General features: G+C 34.7%; 3 protein-coding genes across 3 annotated transcripts; all 3 read right to left on the reverse strand.

The window, feature by feature from the left end:
- Positions 1–10: 10 nt before the first annotated feature.
- On the reverse strand, positions 11–4,143 carry LOC134850970 (ras-related protein Rab-31-like). The gene is made up of 2 exons (XM_063866809.1): positions 3,495–4,143; positions 11–406 (listed from the first exon to the last, which is right to left on the reverse strand). The coding sequence occupies exons 1-2, from the start codon at positions 3,698–3,700 to the stop codon at positions 19–21; spliced, it is 594 nt and encodes a 197-aa protein (XP_063722879.1). The 5' UTR covers positions 3,701–4,143; the 3' UTR covers positions 11–18.
- A 14,365-nt stretch (positions 4,144–18,508) lies between these two features.
- LOC134852040 (MFS-type transporter SLC18B1-like) lies at positions 18,509–20,014 on the reverse strand. The gene has a single exon (XM_063868320.1). The coding sequence runs from the start codon at positions 20,012–20,014 to the stop codon at positions 18,509–18,511; it is 1,506 nt and encodes a 501-aa protein (XP_063724390.1).
- Positions 20,015–23,996: 3,982 nt separating this feature from the next.
- LOC134852041 (MFS-type transporter SLC18B1-like) lies at positions 23,997–25,502 on the reverse strand. The gene has a single exon (XM_063868321.1). The coding sequence runs from the start codon at positions 25,500–25,502 to the stop codon at positions 23,997–23,999; it is 1,506 nt and encodes a 501-aa protein (XP_063724391.1).
- Positions 25,503–27,186: the final 1,684 nt, after the last annotated feature.

Below are 27,186 nucleotides of genomic sequence, written 5' to 3' on the forward strand. Positions count from 1 at the left end.
AAACTAAAAGATCACCGATTAGCAAAACAAGCAGAACTTTTTCTTTTTGATTATTTCTGTAGTCTCTTCTAGGCGCAAAATACTAGGTGATCTTAAACTGGCCAAGAAGTTCATGTCTTTGGCTGAGCTGATTATTTCTACAAGAATGTTGTCAATATTTTGAGCAGTTTTTGCCGACACTTCAATGTAGCCTATTCCGACGTTTTTGGCGTATGACAGTGCAGTTTCGTTTGACACTGATCTGAATGAGAGGTCGAGTTTGTTGCCGATGAGGAGGATGAGATATCGTCTGTTCATCGAGAGAAGTTCAGCCACCCACTGTTGAGCAGTGAAAAAGGAGTTTGGGTTTGTCAGGTCGAACAAAATGAGGACTCCTTGTGCATTTCTATAGTATGTCGAGGCCAGGCTAAAACATATTTTAATTGGTGCAAGAAGAAATTGTATCACAAGAGCTAATCAGAATGCAATTATTGCTTAAAGATACGGTCTACGGAGTAATTTTTCGACTGGAATGTTGAGGCAAACTGGAAGCCCACCATTTTGCTTTCCCTCAAAATTAGCATCGCTATTTTGTTGCCATTTAGATCATTTTCATCACCGAAAATTTTTTGTTCGACCATGGAGATGCTGTCATGTTTGCTTGTCTATGTACTATCATCTTTAAGGATATAAAGCGAGAAGCGATGAAATAAATAAAAATCCGGTTTGATCGAATCATGTGGTGTGCAAGAATTTTGTATTCGATATTTTTTTCTCAAAAATAAGGTATATCCGATAGAGTCCAGAGCTTTTATACAGCAGTTTGACTATTGCAACACATTGGAAAAGTATTCTCGGTGTGGTGTACACAATTTCCGTCTAGGCTCATTAAGAAAAAAGAGCCGATTTGATCAAGTATTTAAAGTGAGCTAATTAGTGCTTTATATGATAAATACTAAGAAAAAAAAGAGGATAGACGAAGGGCAATCAATTCCCACTGAGAGTTTAACGTTGAGTCAAAAATAATGATTGATTTTTTTATTGAAAACAAAAAAAAAACACTTTTGTTTCCGAAATTTTTAAGATAACGAAGAGTTGTTCCAAATGCAAGGATCAGTCCTTCGCTTTTTATATGTGACTAGTTCACAAAAGGTAAAAAACTTTTTTGAAAAGAAAATTAAATTAAAGTTCTCAAAAATTTTATTTATTTTATTGAGAAATGTGACCATTACAATTTTAGTTGCCTTCTCTCGACATTGGTAGCTTTGTACAGATTTCTTGTCACAGTAACAAAAATCGAACTAGCTATATATTTTTTGAAATTCGAAAATTCAAAACAAATTACAAAACTGCTGTTTCTCGAATACTAAAAAGAACTAGAAAGGCATTTTTGCAGGACATATTCTCAAACTCAATTGCGCATATCAAGTGCTGCTTCGTTCCTGTTTTTACTTATATTGCTGCTCTACTACCTTTTCATTCAAAATTTTCGAAGAAAGACAATTTCGATGAAAACCTATGCTTCAATTGGATGCACCATGTCACCTACTTATAGCTAATTGAAGCCAGCAAACAAATCTCGGCTTACTTAAATCATGTCAGAATCTTCAGTTAGAAAGCAACGAAGGCACTGGAATGTAATCTATAATATAGATATCGACAGACACTACAAATATAATACTCAATTTAGTTCGATATGTTTTTCAATGAATGATGGGTTTTGTTACGACCATTTCAAATGGTGATAAACTTTGTCTTTTTCGTTTTTTTCCGGCCCTTGAAAATGGGGAGGAACTTTGTATTCGGGCGTATTTTAGTTTTTCTTTTCGTTTTCTACGCGAAATCAGGTACAAAAATAATCATCGGACTGCGTTGAGTGATATATCATATCAGAGCCCTTTTAAATTTCCAAAAAAAAGTCCAGTGTCGCGAAAAATTGGTTTGAAAATTGCGGTTTTTCGTCTAATTTCGACCAAATCAAATGATAACTTGTTAAATATGTCATTTAGGCTTGAAAAACTTGATTTTTTCCAAACGAAAACAAGTGTTGAAAGCTATGTTAAGCATTTACCTGGCAAGAGTTATTATTTTTTGAATCTTAAAAAAATATTGAGCAAAAAAATAGAAATTTCGAAATTAAATTTTTTTGCAGACAACTGTTTTCGATTATGCCTAATTTACTAAATTTTTACGCATGTGTATAGTGTTCTCATCACTTACTGCAAAAAAAACGACTTTAATGTGAAAAACTTGATAATTTGAAAATGTATTATTTGTAGTTCTTATGAATATCGTCGGAACATTCTGTGCTACTTGCCCAGCAACCGGCTAGTTTTGCTAGTTTTTTGTTCAATGCAAAATCAGGTACCACAAATAACCATCGGAATGCGTCGAGTAATATATCATGTTCAAGCCCTTTCTGTCATAATTCAACGGAGCCAGTTATTTCTAAAAACGTTTTCTCACTACCGAGAAAAACCGGTTTGTAATTTTTTTGATTTTTGGTTTTTAAATTTTGAGCTAAAAAAGCAGCGAGCAAGTAGGCTTATTATAGAAACAAATAAGCAGTAAAACTTTTATTCAATCCCTGAAAATTTAATTTAACTTCAGTTTTTTTTAGCGCCATCTTGTTAAATATTTTAAGTTTCTTTTTGTTTTTTTTTGTGGTCTTTTTTTGAAAAAACAGTTTTGCAAAGTGCCAATTTTACTACAACTATAGAATATGCCTATGTTCTAGGTCTGTGTTTAGATCCTTTCATCACACAAGTTACAAGAAAGGGCTATTTCATGAAAAAAATAGTGTTTTGTCGGAACATTGGGTTACTTGCGCACCAACAGGTTCTACTTGTTTTTCCTATGAATTTTTTTTTCTGTGGAATCGGTCACGCTCTGAATGCCATTTTCTTATACGTGTCTTAGAAATGTTAGCATAAAATCTCTCCCGATAAAACAGAGTTACTACGATTGGGAAATTGATACATATGATACAGAAAAGAGAAAGATTTACGGCCTGATTTGGGTGGTCGTCTGGAATATTTTTGTCATTGATAGATTGTTTGGTCTTTCGGTTGTGTCTTGTCTTTGGGTTAATTTATTATGAGTTTATCCCTGTGGCCAAGATTAAAATGGAAGAAAGTTAATCCTGGCTCCGAAGATTTTATCTATGCAAAAAGCAGGAAATGTACTTCCCTAAATCGGTATTGTGTCTATATATACTGCCTTGAGATTCAAACTCCCAGAGGACGGAAAACTTGTTAAAATTCCAATGATTTTGAAATCTGAAAACAGCTCAGAAACCAGAAAAACTTAACTTTCGTCTTCATTTCAGAATGAGTTTTAATCTGTTTTAATTTTGAAAGAGAACCTCGTAATTTTAACAAAATAATGTGTCTTGCAAAGCAATACGAACTAGAAACTACAGTGCAGTAGTTTTACTTAAACGTTCAGCTGAAAGGTGGATTTCTGGCGCTCATTTAAGTGGCGCCCAGTGTTGCCATAAGTGGACTACTATCTACCTGTGGTACTGTTCTTGGCCCGCTGTGTCCCATATTTGGAACTCGTATATTTTGTCTTCGAAGGGAACACTGTGAACAAAGAAGGAAGCTCCAACTGTGGGACTGGCATGAGTATTGAAGTGACTCTTTGTCATTCTGTGGACCAGACTAGTTTTCCCAACTCCGGCGTCTCCCAGAATAGCTAATCTGAATTCCACTTTTGACATTCCGATCTCAATTTATTCATATAAACTCATTAATTTCTGCCTGAGTAATTTTTGAGCAAAGTTCGAAAACAAACAATATATTTGAGGTCCACTGTATATTAAACTAAAGCAATGTTCCGAATTAGATTTTATGTTTAGGTTGGACGTTCGGTGGATTTGTAAATTTAGTTTACAGCTAAAAGCAAAGAATTCTAACCGCTATCAAAATGTCGAATTGTATGTCATCATTGCGCTAACATAGCGAGTTTTGATGTGCTTTTCTTTGATGGGCAATCTTAATGTGCAGTTTGATTGTCAATAGCTCAAGTTTTTGAAATGTTTATAAATTCAGTTAATGATTGAGTTACTTAACTGGTCTTAATATTAAGATGCTGAAATGTCTGTTATTTTTTTGTTCTTGCTAATGTAGGATTTCTACCGTTGTCCTTTTGAATTATTTTTGGTACTCTGTAGCACTCATGGTGAAAATTAATTTGAATCAGCTTCATTTCACTCACGATTTTATAATGCTTCACTAAGTGACTAGACAATCAAGACATCGTAGGGCGTTGTGCGTTTTATCGCTGGGATATCTTAGCGGGCGTAATTCAAACTTCTTCTGAAAGAGGTACAACGCAGCTGTCTCTAGAAGCTTAATTTCATTATATAGATATGTTATCCACGCGGGAAAGGACCAACATACGGGCTGTTTAACTTTTTACAGAGAACCGCCGATGTGACCCGGGTATAACTACATGCAGTTTTTTGCTCTGATTTTTGAAGAAAGTAACGGAATGAGAGGAGCGCACAAGAACTATTTTGATTTTTTATACCAGACTTTAAGTTTCGAAAACCGGGAATGAGCAAACTTGAAAAAACTGATATATATGCGTTGTCAGCAGCAGTATACAATGAAATTTTTTATCAAAACATGGATTCAGTGAAATTGGATCAGAACATGCATTAGGTCAGTTTAGTGCGTGAAAGTCAAAATCTATAATTTGTTGACCGATACTTCTGAAAACCGGCTTTCAGTTTTTTTCTAAATCTAAGGCGGATTTAGGGGGGGGGGGGGCTGCCAACCCGAAGTACCCTTCATTGTACTATTTTGAGATATCCATATTTGGCTGACTGACACTAAAATTTTTCTAAATTACTTTCCAATTTTCCAAAAAAAAACCTTAAAACGCTTTTTGGCCTGCTTCGTTGAAAAATGGTCAAAATAGGGTCTTTATGGTGATTTGGGAGAGCTCTTAAAATCATTTTGGTCGACCTTAAAAAAAGATGGAGAAAAATTTCAATTTTTTTTTGAAAATCCCCCCTCTCGAGGAAATCCTAGATCCGCCCGTCTTGATATTATAGTTCTTTACAGCTCATCACAAATATGCTCCATGGGGTTACCCTAAACAAGAAGAAATTCACCGGCAAATAGTTTTAATGGAGTTTTTTTAAGTAAGTTTTCGGGGCCGAAAGGTAGTTCATGGAAATCAAGTGACTGCCAGGCGACCATAAGGAGTCATTAAACTCTGTTTCAGCAAAGGAGAACTTCACACTATGGCGGAAAAATTAAATCTTAAAGTTCAAGACTAGTGAAAAAGATATTATAAAACTAAACAAAAGTAGCCGGTCAGCTTTGTCATTTCCACAGTATTATAACGACAGTTAGCCTAGCAAAAAATTGGAAAAAATTATCTATTTTAGTTTCAAAATGAATAACTCTGTTGCTGAGGCACCCGCAGACAAAATTAAATAAACCCTTCAAGCATAAAACTTATCAATTAAAAACCAATTTAAAAACCAACGTAGAATTGTATATGAAGTAGTAATCGTATATGGAATAGTGTTTGTTTTTAGCAAATGGGTGGTATTTTGAAAAAAAAAATGAAAAAAATTCATCCTCCGCAAACTATTAAAGTACAAAATGATATATTTCGCTTATAGCAAAGTGAAAAATAGATCACAAAGTAATATATCCTATTAAAGCTGTTCAGTCAGGATTCGAACGATATAAAAAACAAGCGTTGAGAAAAACCGGTTTGAAATTTTTGAGTTTTCCTCTGAATTTGAGCAAATAAAACGATTAAAAGCTTAGCTTAAGCCATGTTTAAGTTTTTTTCAACACAAATTAGTGTTTTGAAAGTTTAAGAGCTTTAGTTTTAACCAATAACTTCAAAATACAAAAAACTACAAAAAAATGAGTGTTTTTGGAAAAACTTTGATTTTCTTTGCTTTTCTTGCCATTTTTCTATAAAAAATGACACTAAAGAATTTCTACAAAAAACGACACTAATTAAAAAAAAATGACAGTAACTAAAGAAATGTTGTGTCTGAATACAATGGTCGGAACATTCTGTGCTCTTTGCACACAACCGACTATTCTTGTCTAGGTCGTTTTTCGGGGTGGTGTGATAAAATCATCTGAGCAACAAACTAGAGCATAGGCTTATTTGACAGTCAAATTGAAGTAAGCAAATTGGAACTAGTTTCTGTAGAAAAAAGACAATTACTGTAAAATCAAAACAGTTTTTAAAACTTGCATTTTTTGCGGTTTTTTTTACCTTTTAACATTTTTTCCAAAAAGGCGCAAAAAACATTAAAAAAAACTATTTGTAGTCAAATAAAACTAAATTTTTGCCGCTTAAATTAAGCGATTGTAAGCAGTCAAACTATCGACATTATCTATAGCTCGCTCACTCGAAATACCACGAAAAACAAAAAAATCAAACCGGTTTTTCTCGCCATCGGGAAAGTTTTTGAAAAGTTTCAATGTCGTATAATTCACGACTAAAAGGGCTTTGAATTCATTTTTCACTCAACTCTCTCCGATGATTGTTTGTTTTGTTTGTTTGCTGATTTTGCTTGGAAAACAAAAAAAAAATAAAAAAAATAATAAAACACACCCGAATAAAAAGTTCCCTCCCCATTTTTCAAATGGTTGGAAGCTTCGGTTAAAAAATGCTAGTTAAAAATTAGAAATTAGTCTGGTGAAAAAAAAATAATCCGAGCACATATATTCTGTCATTTTCTTCGTAAATAGTCGGAACATAACCACATACGCCATGTTCCGCAGTATGTTCAGAGCAAAAAAGCTATTAGTTTTTGTTGAACTGATGCACTACAAAAGTTCAAAATTTATAGGATATTGAGGCCAAGGTAACGTTTTTTTTATTATTGTAAATACTATTGTTCAGATAGAATTAGAAGACTTTTTTGACATGAACCAAAAAAAACTTTTTTAGCTTTGCTGCAAACCTTATACATGTTTATACAGAAAATTTACTGGAATGATTTTAGAAAATATCGCGTCCACTGCAAATTTTTTAAAAAGCTTACTTATATGTAATATTTGATTTAGTTTTGTGTTATATCTTCTTCGCATATACGAGTAAATCTATTAATATGTTCAATCGCCATGTATGGTATCAAGGTGTGGCTTCGGCTGTTGATTGATCTCGTCATCAGAAATCAGTCTGAGACGATTCAACAAAAGTTTCACCAGATTTAAATCGAAGGCTTAAGCGAATGCAAATTATATCATCGAGTAATACGCATATCATATCGCCGTCATTATCCGAGCTGTGGTTTCGTGTTTTATTCCCGTGCGATACTGAGTTAATCTGTATCAATTACGACTAATTTTGAGCGATAAAAAATAAACGATTCGTGACTTTTAATTTAAGAAGGTTGATCTGTCAGCAAAATTCATTCCAACACGCTGAATTAAATACCATTATATTTTTATCTTATATTTATATATTCATCACTTTTGGTAAGTTATAGTTGCGTTGCATTTGAAAAAATGTAAGTTCGTTCATTTTTTTTACTTAAAAAATTGATTGTTTGTGGTGAATACCAAATCATATCAAGAGACGAAGCTAGGCGCATGTAATAATTTGACCAAATTAACGTTTGAGAGTGACTTTATAAGAAGTCTCAATATATTTGAGCTGTTTTCGTGGTTTCACTTTATTATTTTCCTCTAGTTTTATCCCTTCGGTCGTAAACCAGTTTAATCTTTTGTCGTTTGTGATAAGAAAAGTTGGCAGTCACCAGAAACTTTTGTTCCTGTTTATGCAGCAATAGTGTAAATATAGACTATTAATCATTCTGGTTTCTTGGTATTATTAGATTGAGTTATTGCACAACTACTGATATCGAATTGTTAATCTTTAGTACTATCTTATTGTTGATTGTAGTGGTTTTGTCATGGGATCGAAACAACCAGTCGCGACAGACGACGAATTTAACCAGACTTTGAGTTGTATATGAAGTAGTAATCGTATATGGAATAGTGTTTGTTTTTAGCAAATGGGTGGTATTTTGAAAAAAAAAATGAAAAAAATTCATCCTCCGCAAACTATTAAAGTACAAAATGATATATTTCGCTTATAGCAAAGTGAAAAATAGATCACAAAGTAATATATCCTATTAAAGCTGTTCAGTCAGGATTCGAACGATATAAAAAACAAGCGTTGAGAAAAACCGGTTTGAAATTTTTGAGTTTTCGTCTGAATTTGAGCAAATAAAACGATTAAAAGCTTAGCTTAAGCCATGTTTACTAAGTTTTTTTCAACACAAATTAGTGTTTTGAAAGTTTAAGAGCTTTAGTTTTAACCAATAACTTCAAAATACAAAAAACTACAAAAAAATGAAGGTTTTTGGAAAAACTTTGATTTTCTTTGCTTTTCTTGCCATTTTTCTATAAAAAATGACACTAAAGAATTTCTACAAAAAACGACACTAATTAAAAAAAAATGACAGTAACTAAAGAAATGTTTTGTCTGAATACAATGGTCGGAACATTCTGTGCTCTTTGCACACAACCGACTATTCTTGTCTAGGTCGTTTTTCGGGGTGGTGTGATAAAATCATCTGAGCAACAAACTAGAGCATAGGCATATTTGACAGTCAAATTGAAGTAAGCAAATTGGAACTAGTTTCTGTAGAAAAAAGACAATTACTGTAAAATCAAAACAGTTTTTAAAACTTGCATTTTTTGCGGTTTTTTTTACCTTTTAACATTTTTTCCAAAAAGGCGCAAAAAACATTAAAAAAAACTATTTGTAGTCAAATAAAACTAAATTTTTGCCGCTTAAATTAAGCGATTGTAAGCAGTCAAACTATCGACATTATCTATAGCTCGCTCACTCGAAATACCACGAAAAACAAAAAAATCAAACCGGTTTTTCTCGCCATCGGGAAAGTTTTTGAAAAGTTTCAATGTCGTATAATTCACGACTAAAAGGGCTTTGAATTCATTTTTCACTCAACTCTCTCCGATGATTGTTTGTTTTGTTTGTTTGCTGATTTTGCTTGGAAAACAAAAAAAAAATAATAAAACACACCCGAATAAAAAGTTCCCTCCCCATTTTTCAAATGGTTGGAAGCTTCGGTTAAAAAATGCTAGTTAAAAATTAGAAATTAGTCTGGTGAAAAAAAAATAATCCGAGCACATATATTCTGTCATTTTCTTCGTAAATAGTCGGAACATAACCACATACGCCATGTTCCGCAATATGTTCAGAGCAAAAAAGCTATTAGTTTTTGTTGAACTGATGCACTACAAAAGTTCAAAATTTATAGGATATTGAGGCCAAGGTAACGTTTTTTTTATTATTGTAAATACTATTGTTCAGATAGAATTAGAAGACTTTTTTGACATGAACCAAAAAAAACTTTTTTAGCTTTGCTGCAAACCTTATACATGTTTATACAGAAAATTTACTGGAATGATTTTAGAAAATATCGCGTCCACTGCAAATTTTTTAAAAAGCTTACTTATATGTAATATTTGATTTAGTTTTGTGTTATATCTTCTTCGCATATACGAGTAAATCTATTAATATGTTCAATCGCCATGTATGGTATCAAGGTGTGGCTTCGGCTGTTGATTGATCTCGTCATCAGAAATCAGTCTGAGACGATTCAACAAAAGTTTCACCAGATTTAAATCGAAGGCTTAAGCGAATGCAAATTATATCATCGAGTAATACGCATATCATATCGCCGTCATTATCCGAGCTGTGGTTTCGTGTTTTATTACCCGTGCGATACTGAGTTAATCTGTATCAATTACGACTAATTTTGAGCGATAAAAAATAAACGATTCGTGACTTTTAATTTAAGAAGGTTGATCTGTCAGCAAAATTCATTCCAACACGCTGAATTAAATACCATTATATTTTTATCTTATATTTATATATTCATCACTTTTGGTAAGTTATAGTTGCGTTGCATTTGAAAAAATGTAAGTTCGTTCATTTTTTTTACTTAAAAAATTGATTGTTTGTGGTGAATACCAAATCATATCAAGAGACGAAGCTAGGCGCATGTAATAATTTGACCAAATTAACGTTTGAGAGTGACTTTATAAGAAGTCTCAATATATTTGAGCTGTTTTCGTGGTTTCACTTTATTATTTTCCTCTAGTTTTATCCCTTCGGTCGTAAACCAGTTTAATCTTTTGTCGTTTGTGATAAGAAAAGTTGGCAGTCACCAGAAACTTTTGTTCCTGTTTATGCAGCAATAGTGTAAATATAGACTATTAATCATTCTGGTTTCTTGGTATTATTAGATTGAGTTATTGCACAACTACTGATATCGAATTGTTAATCTTTAGTACTATCTTATTGTTGATTGTGGTGGTTTTGTCATGGGATCGAAACAACCAGTCGCGACAGACGACGAATTTAACCAGACTTTGAGTCGGTTTCTGGCGCTTAATCCGACTCAGGTTCCGGAAGCGTGGCAGAAATTGAGGCGACAAATTGAGTCCAAACTAAAACAACAGTCTGGTGCGTGTGAAAAACCAGACAGCAGCAGAAGCATACCTGGTCAAGCAAGAGATCGACTCCATCATTCAATATCCCAATTTTTATCAGAATCAAACGCCTTTCTCAGTTCATCAACAGAAACAATGCAGTCACATATTTATGATGATGTTTTCATATCCACAAGTCAAGACAACGTAGATGCTGTTTTAACCCGGCCGAGCTTTAAAACAAGATTAACCCCAGAATACTGTACATCATCACGCGGAGAATCAATGAAGGTCCAATACATACCCGGAGGAAGGATACCCTCAGTTGACTTGGAGCAAATCTTCAGTGATGAAGACGAGGAAGACGACGAATACGATGACGAAGCTTTCATCGATGGATCCGATTCTGAATTAAAAGAATCCTCCGAATCCCAGTTTAGTTCCAATGAGGATACAAATCACCCTCTTAGACTATTGTCAAGCAGCGCGTTACGACAAGCCACCTTGGTCAAAAACGAACAACTGAACTCAACAAGTGGGAAAGATTTTCAATTGTCGAAACTTGACTTACCAGACATCCTTTACGATCGTTCAAAACCAGAACAAGCAACATATAGTAACATATCACACCGAGGAATAGGAAAAAATAGTTTGCAGAATTGTGCTCTGAGACCCTTTTCCGAAATATCAGCAAATCAGTACGAGACGCTCAAGTTTGATACACCGAAGAAACAGTTGCCCGCGGAAAAGAGCCAAGGAATTTATGATACACCTGAAAAAGAATTTTCGGGTGATAGCAAATCTCGAGTTTACGATACGCCAATGTGTTCACCTAATCCTTGTATTAAAATCCATGACCAACAACTCACTCTAAAATCCGGAGCTGAAACTTCTCCGGGAAATCACCACATTTACAGCACAATTGGCGGTAAAACATTAGATTCCAAAAATGCCACTACTATTACAGGTAACCGTAAAACTGATTCAGGCGTGTTTTGTGTCAGTTTTGCTGAAGCCTATTCTTCGCCAGAATCATCTACAAATGGAACCAATTCACTCACCCAAAAAAGCCAAAACTGCACTCTAGACAAAACATTGACCATGCCTTACGCACACAATCACACTTCTGCTATGACATGTAAGCCTTATGCTCATGCAATCGAGGATAATCAAGCGAGTTTCCGACGTCAATTCGCCGGTAGATTTTCCCTCAAGATCCGGAGAGGTTCGCGAGACGATGAAATTGGAAGCGTGACTGTAACTTGCCCTCGAGACGAAAGGGGATATTTCCAGATACCTTTTGACAAATTGGATACCCCGAAAAAGTTCAACACTGTAAATCAAAAACCGCCAAAAGCGCCGTCTTCGAAGAAACCAGAAACTTCATTGAGAAATAGATTTTCGCGCCTGCGGTCTTCTATAAAGAGATCATTTTCAGTCAAGAAGTAGTAAACTTTGCTGCTTTTAATTTGTTCCATTCCTCATGATGCTTGCCATGGCCAAATCAATCATTAGTTTTCTAGACCAAAATTTGTTACTTAAATTTAATTTAGTACGAATTTATTTTTTGATACTTCTTTTTACTGAAATTGAAAAACTCGTTATTTTAAAATAGAATGTTTCGATGTAGCATGGTATGTCTATATATGGGAATATAAGTTAAAATAGTAAGAGTTATAGTTATTACAGGTATAGAAAATTAAACAATGAAAGTGATGCATATTTTCTGATATCCCTTAACTGGTAAACGAAAATTTTGAAATCTTTGCCTCACAGCATCCTCACGTGATTTTACCAAGTTTTTAATTTCTAGAGTAAAAAAGCCCAAAAAAATTGCTTTTTCATGCATTGCTGCGCAATGCTTTTGCATGTAACTCTTAAAAGCAATCTGATTTGTCTAAAACTATTAAAAGCGAATACCTGTTCGTCATCGAAAGTATGCATCAAAATTATTTAGAATAAATACCATATTTTTAGATGAAATATACCTAGTAGAGTTATATTCTATTCCTTAATAGGCATTGTCGTCAAATCTTCGGGCTCTGAAGGTAGATTGGCTTCCTCGGGGTCGGGAACAAATCGAGTATAAGCCTCTACAATCTTATCTCTAGCTTTTTTACACCCTAAAATATAACTAGCAGTTGCTCTGTTCTTAAACCTCGCACAGCATCCGTTGTCTTTCTTCAAAGCGCATCCTTCCCAGAACTTGTTTGGAAAAATTGACATCGATTCTAGAGTATCTTCTGTCGGAGCAGACTGTCCTTTTTTCGGCCGCATGCAACATCGACAAAATGCCCAAAAAATGTCATCCCAAATTGCCTGATTGCGCATCTCGTGTATGTTAATCTGAACCATGTAACAATTTGAGCATGTCACAATTCGCCTCACATCGCCGATTGTCAAACCAAGCAGAATATTCATGAAAAGCACAGTTGTCAACATCGTAGTTATTGCCCACAAAAGTACACTAGTGGCTTCAAGCATCACGTCATAATCGTCCATGTATTGGTAATAATCAGTCATGTACTTCGTATCCGTTTGTCCATACATTCCATTTACAATGCCCATAAACGCTTTTCCCCAGTGATTAAACTTCTCTCTTACAAATTCAGGGTCGAAAGGTTCCGTTTCAAAACAAAACTCTCTCAACATATTATAAGAAGTTTGGTTGTCTTTATTTCGGTTCTGAAGGTAATACTCGACTGTAGTCGGATATCGCAGGAAAAACGAACAGGTTGCTAGACAGCCAATCAACAGCGCCAAAGGAAAGATCAACCGGAACAACGTTTTGCCCGCTTCTTGCATCATCATGATATATTTTCCATAAATACTATTAGTTGAAAACGATAGCAGTAGGTTTCCAGAAACAGCCAGAATCGCATTAACTTGAGCAAATCTTCCTAAAGATGTGAATCCAATTCTAGGAAGTTGGTATGCACAAATGATGAGGACAGGCAGCATGCTTATGAAAAGGTACACCTGGAATTTGTTGATTGGAGTTTTGAAGTAGGACCCTCTTAGTACGCCTATTTTGATGACTTCAAATAGAAAGTAGACTATTATCACTGTGAATGCAATAAGGATTGTGTAGTTGCCGTAGTCATGGGCCTGACCGTGACGGGGAGTGATACTAAACAGACATTTTTACATCTTAAGCTTCGAAATGTTAATTTTAATTATAAACAGTAAAAAAAAAATCAAATAGTTCGTTAATTTTTTTGGCGCCTTTGCATTTTTCATTGCGCATTTGTATCAAATTTAGTATTCATTGGTGTCAAATGCGCTTTAAGAGAAATTTAAGGCTCTTCCTTGTTCGATCATGAATGAATGTCGGTCGTAAATGGTACCAAAGGGGATCTGCTGCAAGGCGAGGGTCGCATACTCCTCTTTACCGTCCCGCAAATCCGCCACTGCTGAGGACAATGTTACATAAAATGCATCAAGACATCATTAAGATTTTTGAGTTACCAGTCAATTTTTCGAGGGCTAAATTTCTTTCGATTATCGAGCGGGTTATAGAGGTTTTGGCTTAATTTGATTTTGTTTCCCTCCATCAGGCTTACTTTGTTCCGTTTGCGTATTTGTCCTGGTATTCGGCACAGTAGTCGCGTTGTTCGTGAAGGAACTCGGAGGAACTGACAAAAAACACTATAGACAGAAACAGCAGTAGATTCAATGCCCAGCCCATTGCCTTGCTAAACAAAAAAGAGTCAAATAAGTTGAACGTGAGTTGAGGAGAAAAGTTCAAATCATACACGAGCTTTGTATTTTTACTATCGGCAAAATTTTCCTACAATTTTCATTATTTTTTTTTACTTTTTCTTTCACTTTTCCAAGTTTCAGAAAATGAATTAAGAGAAAACTACCCTGAAAATTGTAGCGACTGTTATATCGAAATTGTGGAAAATTTTTGGATCACTTCGTTCATTCGCGGGTGATATGTTAAAATAGGGGTTAACTTTGAGAAATATTTGAGTTGTGCATGTATCAAATTTGAGAACTCTTATGCATATTATTGTAGTTTCATTTTCAATCACTTGTACATGCAACTAATATTTTTATACTAAAACATATCTGCCAGATGAAATGTTGTTCAAAAAATGAATTTTTAAACTTCTTTTGCCAAAAAATTGAATTTATGAAGTAAATTATAAATCTTGTTCGAAGTATAACAAAGCAATCGAGCTATGTAACTTGAATTTAACACCTATTGAAATATATATCACCCATTCGCGATCAAATTTTGCAAAAACTTTAATTGACTAACTCCAAATAGATTTTGTCTTCTTACATGATATACATAAAATCAAAAAAATGAACTTATATTAGACTTCAAAAGTATTGGAGTGAAGAGCTGCAATATAGTCGACTGTTGGTATTTTTTTACCTTGTTTTCCTCCTTCTCATGTGTAGGAAACTGAGCACAAGTGGGTGTAGTATGAGCTGTTCATCTCGTTCCTCATGGGCACTACACAGTTCTGCCAGAGTACTAAACCGGGGTCTAAATCTGGCCAAGGGCGAGGCAAATATTGAAAACTCCAAGCTAACTATCAGCTCCGGATCTCGTTCGCTGAAACCTAAACAAAGCGATGAGATACGACTCGCTCCTTGGTCTAATTGCCTAATGTTCTGATTTCAACAATAAACCATCAATTTGTTTATGACAATGACAATAAACCATCAATTTTTGCACGTTTTTTTCGATTTCTCATTGTTGAACAGATCTTGAAAGCTAAAATTTTGATCTCATGAGTTTCAAGGTTCAGACTTTTATCCCGAGTTTTCACCGGCAGGAAAAAGTTTTTTTCAATTTATCAGCTTCCAAAAAGGCTCTTTTTCCTTTTCCCCCCACCAGCGAAATTTTATTAGTAAAATTTTGTTCACATGATCGGATTGTTACAAAAATTGGTATGCGGACTAATTAGGATAAGACAAATATATTTGGTCTCCATACTTAACCTTGTAAAACTCCTCGTTACAACATAAAATTGGTGTATATGTGAGGTGGGGGGGAAAAGGAAAAAGAGCCTCCAAAAAACATAAAAAGATTAAATTATTAACCAGAAAAATCAGGCAAAAAATTGTTGACGTGCATGTGAAACAACACAAAAAATGCAAAACTGTAACTTTTAAAAACTTACAAATCGACAGTTGGGTTTATTATTTAAAAACTTTCAAAGGATAAAAAATTTTAGGCAAAAACCAGAAGTGGACATGGCACAAAAAATTACTCAATGATCTATGCGTTCTCTGATTCGGATTACCCAGCAAAATCTGCGCAAAAACTTAACAGAAACTCATAAAAAGTTCATTCAATTGACACCCATAGATGGTAGTCCTAAAAAGTAAAGGCAAACATTGTGTTTTTTTTTTGGTGCAAAAATTGTCAAAACTGGCAAAAATTGTCAAAAATGTGATGACGGCCATTTTTTCTCTGATGAGTGTCAGGTTGTGGACAATAGTGATAATCAAGTTACGATTTGAAAATGAAAAGGTCAGCCACATTGCTTCTAGCAATGTGTTTCGAAAACGCAACAAAAAATTAGTGTATTGTTTGGGCGTGTAAAACTTTTCAAAACCTCCGGAGAAATCAGAAACTCCATGAGAAAAAACTCAGAAAAGTAATTAAACCTTTTTGAAAACGGTTTGCAACCAAATCTTGATTCATTTTATAGTGGTCTATACGTTTTCACGATAAAGCGACAGTTCACACGTCCAGACTTTCAGCAGTTTTTGCTTTGAATAAAGTAACCAGGACAACATGGCCGGCACAATCATCGGATTTGAATACCAGTGAGCGGAAAAAATCCATACTTTTTATACATGTTTTTTTTCTTTTTTTCCGCTTTTAGTTAATTTAAAAAAAGCAAGCAAAAAAACTATTTTTTTTTCGTTAATTTGCCCAAATAAAATTTTTTGTATTTTATACATGAACCGTAAACTGGAGTGATAAAAGCTTCTGCCAAATTTGTTCATGCGTGGAGCAAATCTTGTGGAATTGAAACAATTTTCAAAATTTTGGAGCAAAAACTGCGTTATTGTCGGAAAGTACAGATAGAAAACGGGTAAAATAAGTTGATTTATGCATTTATAAAACAAAAGTTTAAGGTTTTAATTTTTAGTTTTTCAAAGTTGTTTGGCCACCAAAAACGGACTAATACTTTTTCGACTGAATTTTTTTCCCGCTTCCTGTTGAACACTATCGAGAATTTATGATTTCAATTGCTTCAAATTTTTTCTCACTGTGCATTTTGCTGTTTGCAGACGCTATTATGGTACTTTTTCTTACATAAATTAATCTAGAATTAGTATAAGGAGGTTGCAAGATATGAAGTTTTTCAAAATTGAATATTTTCAAGTTTCGAGCTTCGAAAAGATTGAAAGCATAATTGTTTCTTGAACTTCACTAGAAGCTTTTGTAAATTGCTATTTTTATAAGCAGGAAAACTGGATCAATACGTAATTTTTCTATTCAACTGGTAAATTTTGAAATTATTATCCACTTATGAAATTAAAATCAGATTACTTCGCGCCTATTGCGTTTTTTTTTCTAATTGGAAAGCGTAAAATGCCTTCCACTAAAAAACTCAATCAAAACCAAACCAAAAAACAGTATAAACTTGTGCAAGAACAAATTTTTTTAAAAAGATTTATCTATAATTTTATAAGAAGTTTCAGAAAAAAAACATAACCAATCGAAGATTGAAAACAAATAATGAACGCAAGTGAACATAAAACGACTGGCTTGAAAAAAACTCAACTTTCGAAATTCAAAGAAAAAAAGCCTTTTAAGCTTTTTAAATTTGCCAGAACAATTTATGATTGGCCGCGTTCGTATTTGGAAAGCGCAGCTTATGTCATTTTCAGTAGATGCATTGCAATTGAACTCAAAAAGTGCATTACACCTAATTGCATCAATATTTTAAGGCTTTTTTCTGAAAAAACCAAGAAAAATCAGCAAGACCTATATAAGAGTCATCACTACGTTCATTACTCTTAACAACAACAAAAAATCAACACGACATGTATATTTAACTTCGCTTTGTTTATTGACACTTAAAACTTGGGTTGATGTTTATTTGACCATAATGAAAAAACTCAAGGATTGAACGTCAAACATTATAGCGAACTGGTATTTAAAAAAATGATGAACGCAAGAAAACAAAAAATACTGGAAAAAAAACGGATTTTAAATTTCAAATAAAAAAGATATGCTCTTAAGACTCTTTAATTTTCACGATAAAAATTATTCTGGTGCTTTTTTTACAAAATTAAATCAATTTGAGAAAACTGAATCAGCAGCAAAATTTCTTATTCCGCTGGAAAATCTGAACATTAAAATCTGTTTTGGAAACTAAAAATTGATCACATTTTTTGTTACTTTTACACTTTTGCTATTCGATAATGGAGTTTGAATTGATAAAAAAAAACAAATTTGAAACCGCGAAAAATCTAGTTTGAGCCTTACTGAAAAAAATTCATCAGGATCTACAAAAAGTTTTCACTACGTTTTCACTACGTTTTCACTAAGGTGAATTGTGCAGAAAAATAAACTGGAGCAGCAATTTTAATGTCGTTCTATTTAATTTTTAAAAAAGATTAGCTCTTTTATGCGAAGATTCGTCAAAAGGTTCTATGATAAAACAAACATCACCAATTACGGTGCATTTGAATTAAAATCTATAATATCCTCAAAATTCAGCCCCTGCCTACCAACCTCAGAGCACTATTTTAAATTCAATACAAAAAACAGATCAGTTAAATTGACTCACTATTATAACAACGCTATTATTATTTTCAAAACATGTAATTCTGTAAACTCCACTGATTACAGGGCACTAGTTCCAACTGCCATTTATCTCCTTCCAAACTTGAAATTTTTCATTTGTTTTCAAACATAGGTTTCGGATTGACTTTACGTTCCGAAAACAGTCTATGATTGGGTTTTGTTTTAGATATCAGGTCTGAATATGGCCAACGAAAACAATCGACTCCAAATTAAATAGCCCCAATACTACAAGGTCGAGAAAAAAACCTACGCATTAAATTATTAAGTTTGATCTGAAGCCTCAAAATCTCAAAGTAGAAGATATCAGTGCATTGATCGATTCTCCATTCGATCTGCCGATTGAAGACATGTAATGCATTCGGGATATGTCGTTAACTGACAAAGTTGCCTCGTGGACGAAGTTGTTCGTGATTGGGGGTCCGCTTTCTATCTTTTCGTCAATTAGCAGTTGCGGAGCTATTTCGTGGTAGTAAATTTGTGCCAACAACTTGTTTTTCCACATCCAGAAAATTGTCGGCACTCCAAATACGACAATCATGATACATTGAGCCAAACTGGCGATGTAAAAGGAAGTCTGATTATAGATGTAACCTCCAGTTAAAATTTGACCGCTCGTTATGCCTACCGAGAGCCAAAAGTTCAAAGCGGTAACGACGCCGATTTTGACGGTTTTCGGGTCGCGAACCCCAATTAAAATTGAGGCTTTTTCAGTTACTATATAACTGCCTGTGTAAGCACCGGCTATGCTGAATCCGAGAAAAATGAGAGCTGTGTAGAAAAAAGTTGTGCTGTGAGCCTTTGGGTAAACACTGGGCAGAAACAGAAGAAAATATCCAATTGCTGAAAAAACGATTGCAGAAGCGTAGAACTTTCCGCCAAATCCACGATCTATTAGTGTGCCCATGAATGCGCTGGCAACTGTGGTGACTCCGAAAATTGCGAAAAAGTATTTGGCATTGCCTTCCGAGCCGACATTGAATTCTTCCAGAAGAAAAGGTGCGAGGGCTACACTCATGAATCCGAGAGATGAATTAACAGTTGCAATCGGCAAACACGAAAGAACAATCGGAATCGAAATTAGGTAGCCAAAGTTTGAAATATATTTTGGCGGCAGCGGCAAATCAGTCGTTTCATCATCTGATTCAGAGGATGCCGAAATCCTCGAAAGGCGACCACCGGAAAACCGAGATCGTTCATCGGGTTCTAACTTTTTCTCCTCAATCACCGGAGTTTTCGTATCTTTTGATAGCGATGCGTAACTTGGAATCAGAAGTAAGCACAGGATTCCAATAAAAAGTTCGAGAGCTCCAGCAAAAATGAAAGGCCCAGAAAATCCGCCAAGCTCGAATAAATAATTGCCAAGAAATGGACCAATCATCTGACCTGCACCATAGGAAGACTCAATGAACCCCGCAACCAGGCCTTCGTTTTTAGGGTAAAATGAAGCGATGTTCGAGAAGCCAGTACCCCACGTACCGGCGCTGTAGAATCCAATCCAAATGCGACAGAGAGTAGACATCGTTGCAAAAATTGGTCCGCTGGGTCCGAACGTCAGTTGCGAGAAACAAAAAAGAGAAATTCCGATAACTAAGGCTCCAAAAGCGAAAAAGCATTTCTGGTTGAAAGCGTTGGCGGTTGTCATGACAACGAGACAGCCTACCAGACGAGCTAAATACTGGGCTCCGGTTGTAATACCAATCATTGACTGGTCCAGACCCTTTTTCTTGGCTTCTTCCGGGTAAAATGGGCCGTTTAGACTCATCTGGAAACCGTCCGCAAAAAACATTGCAATGCAAGCCGATACTCGAAGGAATACTAAAACTTTTCCGAAGTTCATTTTAGCAAGTGATTTCGCGACGAGCCGCGTTTTTAGCGAAACTTATATTTATCTGAAGCTCGAACAAACTTTTCCAATTTTAGTAAACTCGAATAATCAAGATGATGATTGCTCAAAATTTGATAAACTAGTTTTGTTGAACAGACTTGTGTGCAATTGTTTCCTCAAGAAATGTCACGTCGCTATTTGAACTGAATTAACCCTCACATATCAGCTTAAAAGTCGATGAAAATGCTATCACTAAAATCCATAATTGATATTCTGCTCTTTCATCTCAATGTAGCGCCAGATAACCAGAAATCAAGCAAATACAGGCCATATTTAAGTGTGGACTTATACCTTTTGCCAAAACTTCCAGCCCTTTGATAATTTATTTTATTTGAGACCAGGTTTATGCGATAAGAGTAATGAGACTACTTGTACGTTTGCCATTTAAGACCAGATTTGTGCGATAAGAGTAATAAGACTGTTTGAGCAAACGTACAAGTAGTCTCATTACTCTTATCGCATAAACCTGGTCTCAAATAAAAGTTTTCACCGGCAGGAAATAAAATTTTTTCCTGCCGGTGAAAACTCGGGATTCAGACTTTTATCCCGAGTTTTCACCGGCAGGAAAAAGTTTTTTTCAATTTATCAGCTTCCAAAAAGGCTCTTTTTCCTTTTCCCCCCACCAGCGAAATTTTATTAGTAAAACTTTGTTCACATGATCGGATTGTTACAAAAATTGGTATTCGGACTAATTAGGATAAGACAAATATATCTGGTCTCCATACTTAACCTTGTAAAACTCCTCGTTACAACATAAAATTGGTGTATTTGTGAGGTGGGGGGGAAAAGGAAAAAGAGCCTCCAAAAAACATAAAAAGATTAAATTATTAACCAGAAAAATCAGGCAAAAAATTGTTGACGTGCATGTGAAACAACACAAAAAATGCAAAACTGTAACTTTTAAAAACTTACAAATCGACAGTTGGGTTTATTATTTAAAAACTTTCAAAGGATAAAAAATTTTAGGCAAAAACCAGAAATGGACATGGCACAAAAAATTACTCAATGATCTACGCGTTCTCTGATTCGGATTACCCAGCAAAATCTGCGCAAAAACTTAACAGAAACTCATAAAAAGTTCATTCAATTGACACCCATAGATGGTAGTCCTAAAAAGTAAAGGCAAACATTGTGTTTTTTTTTTGGTGCAAAAATTGTCAAAACTGGCAAAAATTGTCAAAAATGTGATGACGGCCATTTTTTCTCTGATGAGTGTCAGGTTGTGGACAATAGTGAAAATCAAGTTACGATTTGAAAATGAAAAGGTCAGCCACATTGCTTCTAGCAATGTGTTTCGAAAACGCAACAAAAAATTAGTGTATTGTTTGGGCGTGTAAAACTTTTCAAAACCTCCGGAGAAATCAGAAACTCCATGAGAAAAAACTCAGAAAAGTAATTAAACCTTTTTGAAAACGGTTTGCAACCAAATCTTGATTCATTTTATAGTGGTCTATACGTTTTCACGATAAAGCGACAGTTCACACGTCCAGACTTTCAGCAGTTTTTGCTTTGAATAAAGTAACCAGGGCAACATGGCCGGCACAATCATCGGATTTGAATACCAGTGAGCGGAAAAAATCCATACTTTTTATACATGTTTTTTTTCTTTTTTTTCCGCTTTTAGTTAATTTAAAAAAAGCAAGCAAAAAAACTATTTTTTTTTCGTTAATTTGCCCAAATAAAATTTTTTGTATTTTATACATGAACCGTAAACTGGAGTGATAAAAGCTTCTGCCAAATTTGTTCATGCGTGGAGCAAATCTTGTTGAATTGAAACAATTTTCAAAATTTTGGAGCAAAAACTGCGTTATTGTCGGAAAGTACAGATAGAAAACGGGTAAAATAAGTTGATTTATGCATTTATAAAACAAAAGTTTAAGGTTTTAATTTTTAGTTTTTCAAAGTTGTTTGGCCACCAAAAACGGACTAATACTTTTTCGACTGAATTTTTTTCCCGCTTCCTGTTGAACACTATCGAGAATTTATGATTTCAATTGCTTCAAATTTTTTCTCACTGTGCATTTTGCTGTTTGCAGACGCTATTATGGTACTTTTTCTTACATAAATTAATCTAGAATTAGTATAAGGAGGTTGCAAGATATGAAGCTTTTCAAAATTGAATATTTTCAAGTTTCGAGCTTCGAAAAGATTGAAAGCATAATTGTTTCTTGAACTTCACTAGAAGCTTTTGTAAATTGCTATTTTTATAAGCAGGAAAACTGGATCAATACGTAATTTTTCTATTCAACTGGTAAATTTTGAAATTATTATCCACTTATGAAATTAAAATCAGATTACTTCGCGCCTATTGCGTTTTTTTTTCTAATTGGAAAGCGTAAAATGCCTTCCACTAAAAAACTCAATCAAAACCAAACCAAAAAACAGTATAAACTTGTGCAAGAACAAATTTTTTTAAAAAGATTTATCTATAATTTTATAAGAAGTTTCAGAAAAAAAACATAACCAATCGAAGATTGAAAACAAATAATGAACGCAAGTGAACATAAAACGACTGGCTTGAAAAAAACTCAACTTTCGAAATTCAAAGAAAAAAAGCCTTTTAAGCTTTTTAAATTTGCCAGAACAATTTATGATTGGCCGCGTTCGTATTTGGAAAGCGCAGCTTATGTCATTTTCAGTAGATGCATTGCAATTGAACTCAAAAAGTGCATTACACCTAATTGCATCAATATTTTAAGGCTTTTTTCTGAAAAAACCAAGAAAAATCAGCAAGACCTATATAAGAGTCATCACTACGTTCATTACTCTTAACAACAACAAAAAATCAACACGACATGTATATTTAACTTCGCTTTGTTTATTGACACTTAAAACTTGGGTTGATGTTTATTTGACCATAATGAAAAAACTCAAGGATTGAACGTCAAACATTATAGCGAACTGGTATTTAAAAAAATGATGAACGCAAGAAAACAAAAAATACTGGAAAAAAAACGGATTTTAAATTTCAAATAAAAAAGATATGCTCTTAAGACTCTTTAATTTTCACGATAAAAATTATGCTGGTGCTTTTTTTACAAAATTAAATCAATTTGAGAAAACTGAATCAGCAGCAAAATTTCTTATTCCGCTGGAAAATCTGAACATTAAAATCTGTTTTGGAAACTAAAAATTGATCACATTTTTTGTTACTTTTACACTTTTGCTATTCGATAATGGAGTTTGAATTGATAAAAAAAAACAAATTTGAAACCGCGAAAAATCTAGTTTGAGCCTTACTGAAAAAAATTCATCAGGATCTACAAAAAGTTTTCACTACGTTCGTCGTCTCTTATCATTTTAGACCAAAAAATGTTTCAATTTGTAAGTTTTGAATGATAAAAAGGTGAATTGTGCAGAAAAATAAACTGGAGCAGCAATTTTAATGTCGTTCTATTTAGTTTTTAAAAAAGATTAGCTCTTTTATGCGAAGATTCGTCAAAAGGTTCTATGATAAAACAAACATCACCAAATACGGTGCATTTGAATTAAAATCTATAATATCCTCAAAATTCAGCCCCTGCCTACCAACCTCAGAGCACTATTTTAAATTCAATACAAAAAACAGATCAGTTAAATTGACTCACTATTATATAACGCTATTATTATTTTCAAAACATGTAATTCTGTAAACTCCACTGATTACAGGGCACTAGTTCCAACTGCCATTTATCTCCTTCCAAACTTGAAGTTTTTCATTTGTTTTCAAACATAGGTTTCGGATTGACTTTACGTTCCGAAAACAGTCTATGATTGGGTTTTGTTTTAGATATCAGGTCTGAATATGGCCAACGAAAACAATCGACTCCAAATTAAATAGCCCCAATACTACAAGGTCGAGAAAAAAACCTACGCATTAAATTATTAAGTTTGATCTGAAGCCTCAAAATCTCAAAGTAGAAGATATCAGTGCATTGATCGATTCTCCATTCGATCTGCCGATTGAAGACATGTAATGCATTCGGGATATGTCGTTAACTGACAAAGTTGCCTCGTGGACGAAGTTGTTCGTGATTGGGGGTCCGCTTTCTATCTTTTCGTCAATTAGCAGTTGCGGAGCTATTTCGTGGTAGTAAATTTGTGCCAACAACTTGTTTTTCCACATCCAGAAAATTGTCGGCACTCCAAATACGACAATCATGATACATTGAGCCAAACTGGCGATGTAAAAGGAAGTCTGATTATAGATGTAACCTCCAGTTAAAATTTGACCGCTCGTTATGCCTACCGAGAGCCAAAAGTTCAAAGCGGTAACGACGCCGATTTTGACGGTTTTCGGGTCGCGAACCCCAATTAAAATTGAGGCTTTTTCAGTTACTATATAACTGCCTGTGTAAGCACCGGCTATGCTGAATCCGAGAAAAATGAGAGCTGTGTAGAAAAAAGTTGTGCTGTGAGCCTTTGGGTAAACACTGGGCAGAAACAGAAGAAAATATCCAATTGCTGAAAAAACGATTGCAGAAGCGTAGAACTTTCCGCCAAATCCACGATCTATTAGTGTGCCCATGAATGCGCTGGCAACTGTGGTGACTCCGAAAATTGCGAAAAAGTATTTGGCATTGCCTTCCGAGCCGACATTGAATTCTTCCAGAAGAAAAGGTGCGAGGGCTACACTCATGAATCCGAGAGATGAATTAACAGTTGCAATCGGCAAACACGAAAGAACAATCGGAATCGAAATTAGGTAGCCAAAGTTTGAAATATATTTTGGCGGCAGCGGCAAATCAGTCGTTTCATCATCTGATTCAGAGGATGCCGAAATCCTCGAAAGGCGACCACCGGAAAACCGAGATCGTTCATCGGGTTCTAACTTTTTCTCCTCAATCACCGGAGTTTTCGTATCTTTTGATAGCGATGCGTAACTTGGAATCAGAAGTAAGCACAGGATTCCAATAAAAAGTTCGAGAGCTCCAGCAAAAATGAAAGGCCCAGAAAATCCGCCAAGCTCGAATAAATAATTGCCAAGAAATGGACCAATCATCTGACCTGCACCATAGGAAGACTCAATGAACCCCGCAACCAGGCCTTCGTTTTTAGGGTAAAATGAAGCGATGTTCGAGAAGCCAGTACCCCACGTACCGGCGCTGTAGAATCCAATCCAAATGCGACAGAGAGTAGACATCGTTGCAAAAATTGGTCCGCTGGGTCCGAACGTCAGTTGCGAGAAACAAAAAAGAGAAATTCCGATAACTAAGGCTCCAAAAGCGAAAAAGTATTTCTGGTTGAAAGCGTTGGCGGTTGTCATGACAACGAGACAGCCTACCAGACGAGCTAAATACTGGGCTCCGGTTGTAATACCAATCATTGACTGGTCCAGACCCTTTTTCTTGGCTTCTTCCGGGTAAAATGGGCCGTTTAGACTCATCTGGAAACCGTCCGCAAAAAACATTGCAATGCAAGCCGATACTCGAAGGAATACTAAAACTTTTCCGAAGTTCATTTTAGCAAGTGATTTCGCGACGAGCCGCGTTTTTAGCGAAGCTTATATTTATCTGAAGCTCGAACAAACTTTTCCAATTTTAGTAAACTCGAATAATCAAGATGATGATTGCTCAAAATTTGATAAACTAGTTTTGTTGAACAGACTTGTGTGCAATTGTTTCCTCAAGAAATGTCACGTCGCTATTTGAACTGAATTAACCCTCACATATCAGCTTAAAAGTCGATGAAAATGCTATCACTAAAATCCATAATTGATATTCTGCTCTTTCATCTCAATGTAGCGCCAGATAACCAGAAATCAAGCAAATACAGGCCATATTTAAGTGTGGACTTATACCTTTTGCCAAAACTTCCAGCCCTTTGATAATTTATTTTATTTGAGACCAGGTTTATGCGATAAGAGTAATGAGACTACTTGTACGTTTGCCATTTAAGACCAGATTTGTGCGATAAGAGTAATAAGACTGTTTGAGCAAGGCTTCCATGCTGGGCAGAGCCCTATTTGTTCCGACTGCCCCTAAAGCTGAAGAAAATTTTTTTTGCTCCAAAAATTGATGAAATAATCATTTCTTCATTTAAAAAACCGAAGGAATGCAGGGGCAGATAGGGGGGAGGGGGAGGGGGGAGGGGCGGACACTTTCCTTTTCAGGAGTTCGACCTCCTTCCGTCTATCGCGTCCCCCTTTGGTTATTTTTAAGAAATCCATTTTTGGCTGACCGACCTTAAAATGTTCTAAAGTCACCTTCGGCGCCAATATATACTAATGTTGAAGGAAAATGCGCGCCGAAAAACCCAATTTTGAGGTCAACGTTTTCCAAAAAGGCCCAAAAACGACAATTTCGACCAGTTTTGTTTTTAAATTTCCTGTTTTGACCTGTTTAGATTCTTTACACATAGCACACAATCAAATAAATAGCAAATCAAATGACGAATATGAAAGTAATCACTGCATTCATGACTCTTGGTAGCAATTTAGTTAATAGAGCTAATTTGAAAATAAATTTATTATAGAAAAACTTGGCATAAAGCTTATTGTAAAAAATTCAAGGAATCAAAAAACCATCAAAAAAACTTGCTTCTAGCTTTTTTGCAATATTTTGTACGTGATAACGGCCCTCCTATATATTCCTATTGGAAAGGCATTTTTGACCAATTACATTTTTTTGAAATCAAAATTTTGCCAAACAATCGATATTGCCGCATGCATGTCAAATTATAATCCAAATCAAAAAACAGTTGAAAAAATTTACACTCAGGCTTTTTTTCCAATTTATGAAACAGACAACCAATTCATATTTCTTCAGCAACAGTTGCGTTTTCTTCTCGCTATTCAAGGTTTGCGCTATTCAATATTGAATCGATTCACTCGCACTGCCATTTTGAAAGCAGCCAATTTTTTTGGAGCTACAAGAGCCTCAAAATTGGGTTAGTTTCTGATAGAGCCGGAAAATTTGTGACACTTTCTTAACACATTGTAAAATATGGAGCAATTTTTTTTCTTTTTTTACTGTTTTTTAGCTAAAATTTTTGATTTTTGCTCTTAGTTTTTTTTTTTCGTTTTTTTTTATTTGTTGTCGATAAAAAATTGAATTGATGGAAGATTGAATTGTCACGAATTGTCAAAAAATGAA

The sequence above is a fragment of the Symsagittifera roscoffensis genome, chromosome 7 (genome assembly GCF_963678635.1).
Source record: "Symsagittifera roscoffensis chromosome 7, txSymRosc1.1, whole genome shotgun sequence".
NCBI classification, from domain to species: Eukaryota; Metazoa; Xenacoelomorpha; order Acoela; family Convolutidae; genus Symsagittifera; species Symsagittifera roscoffensis.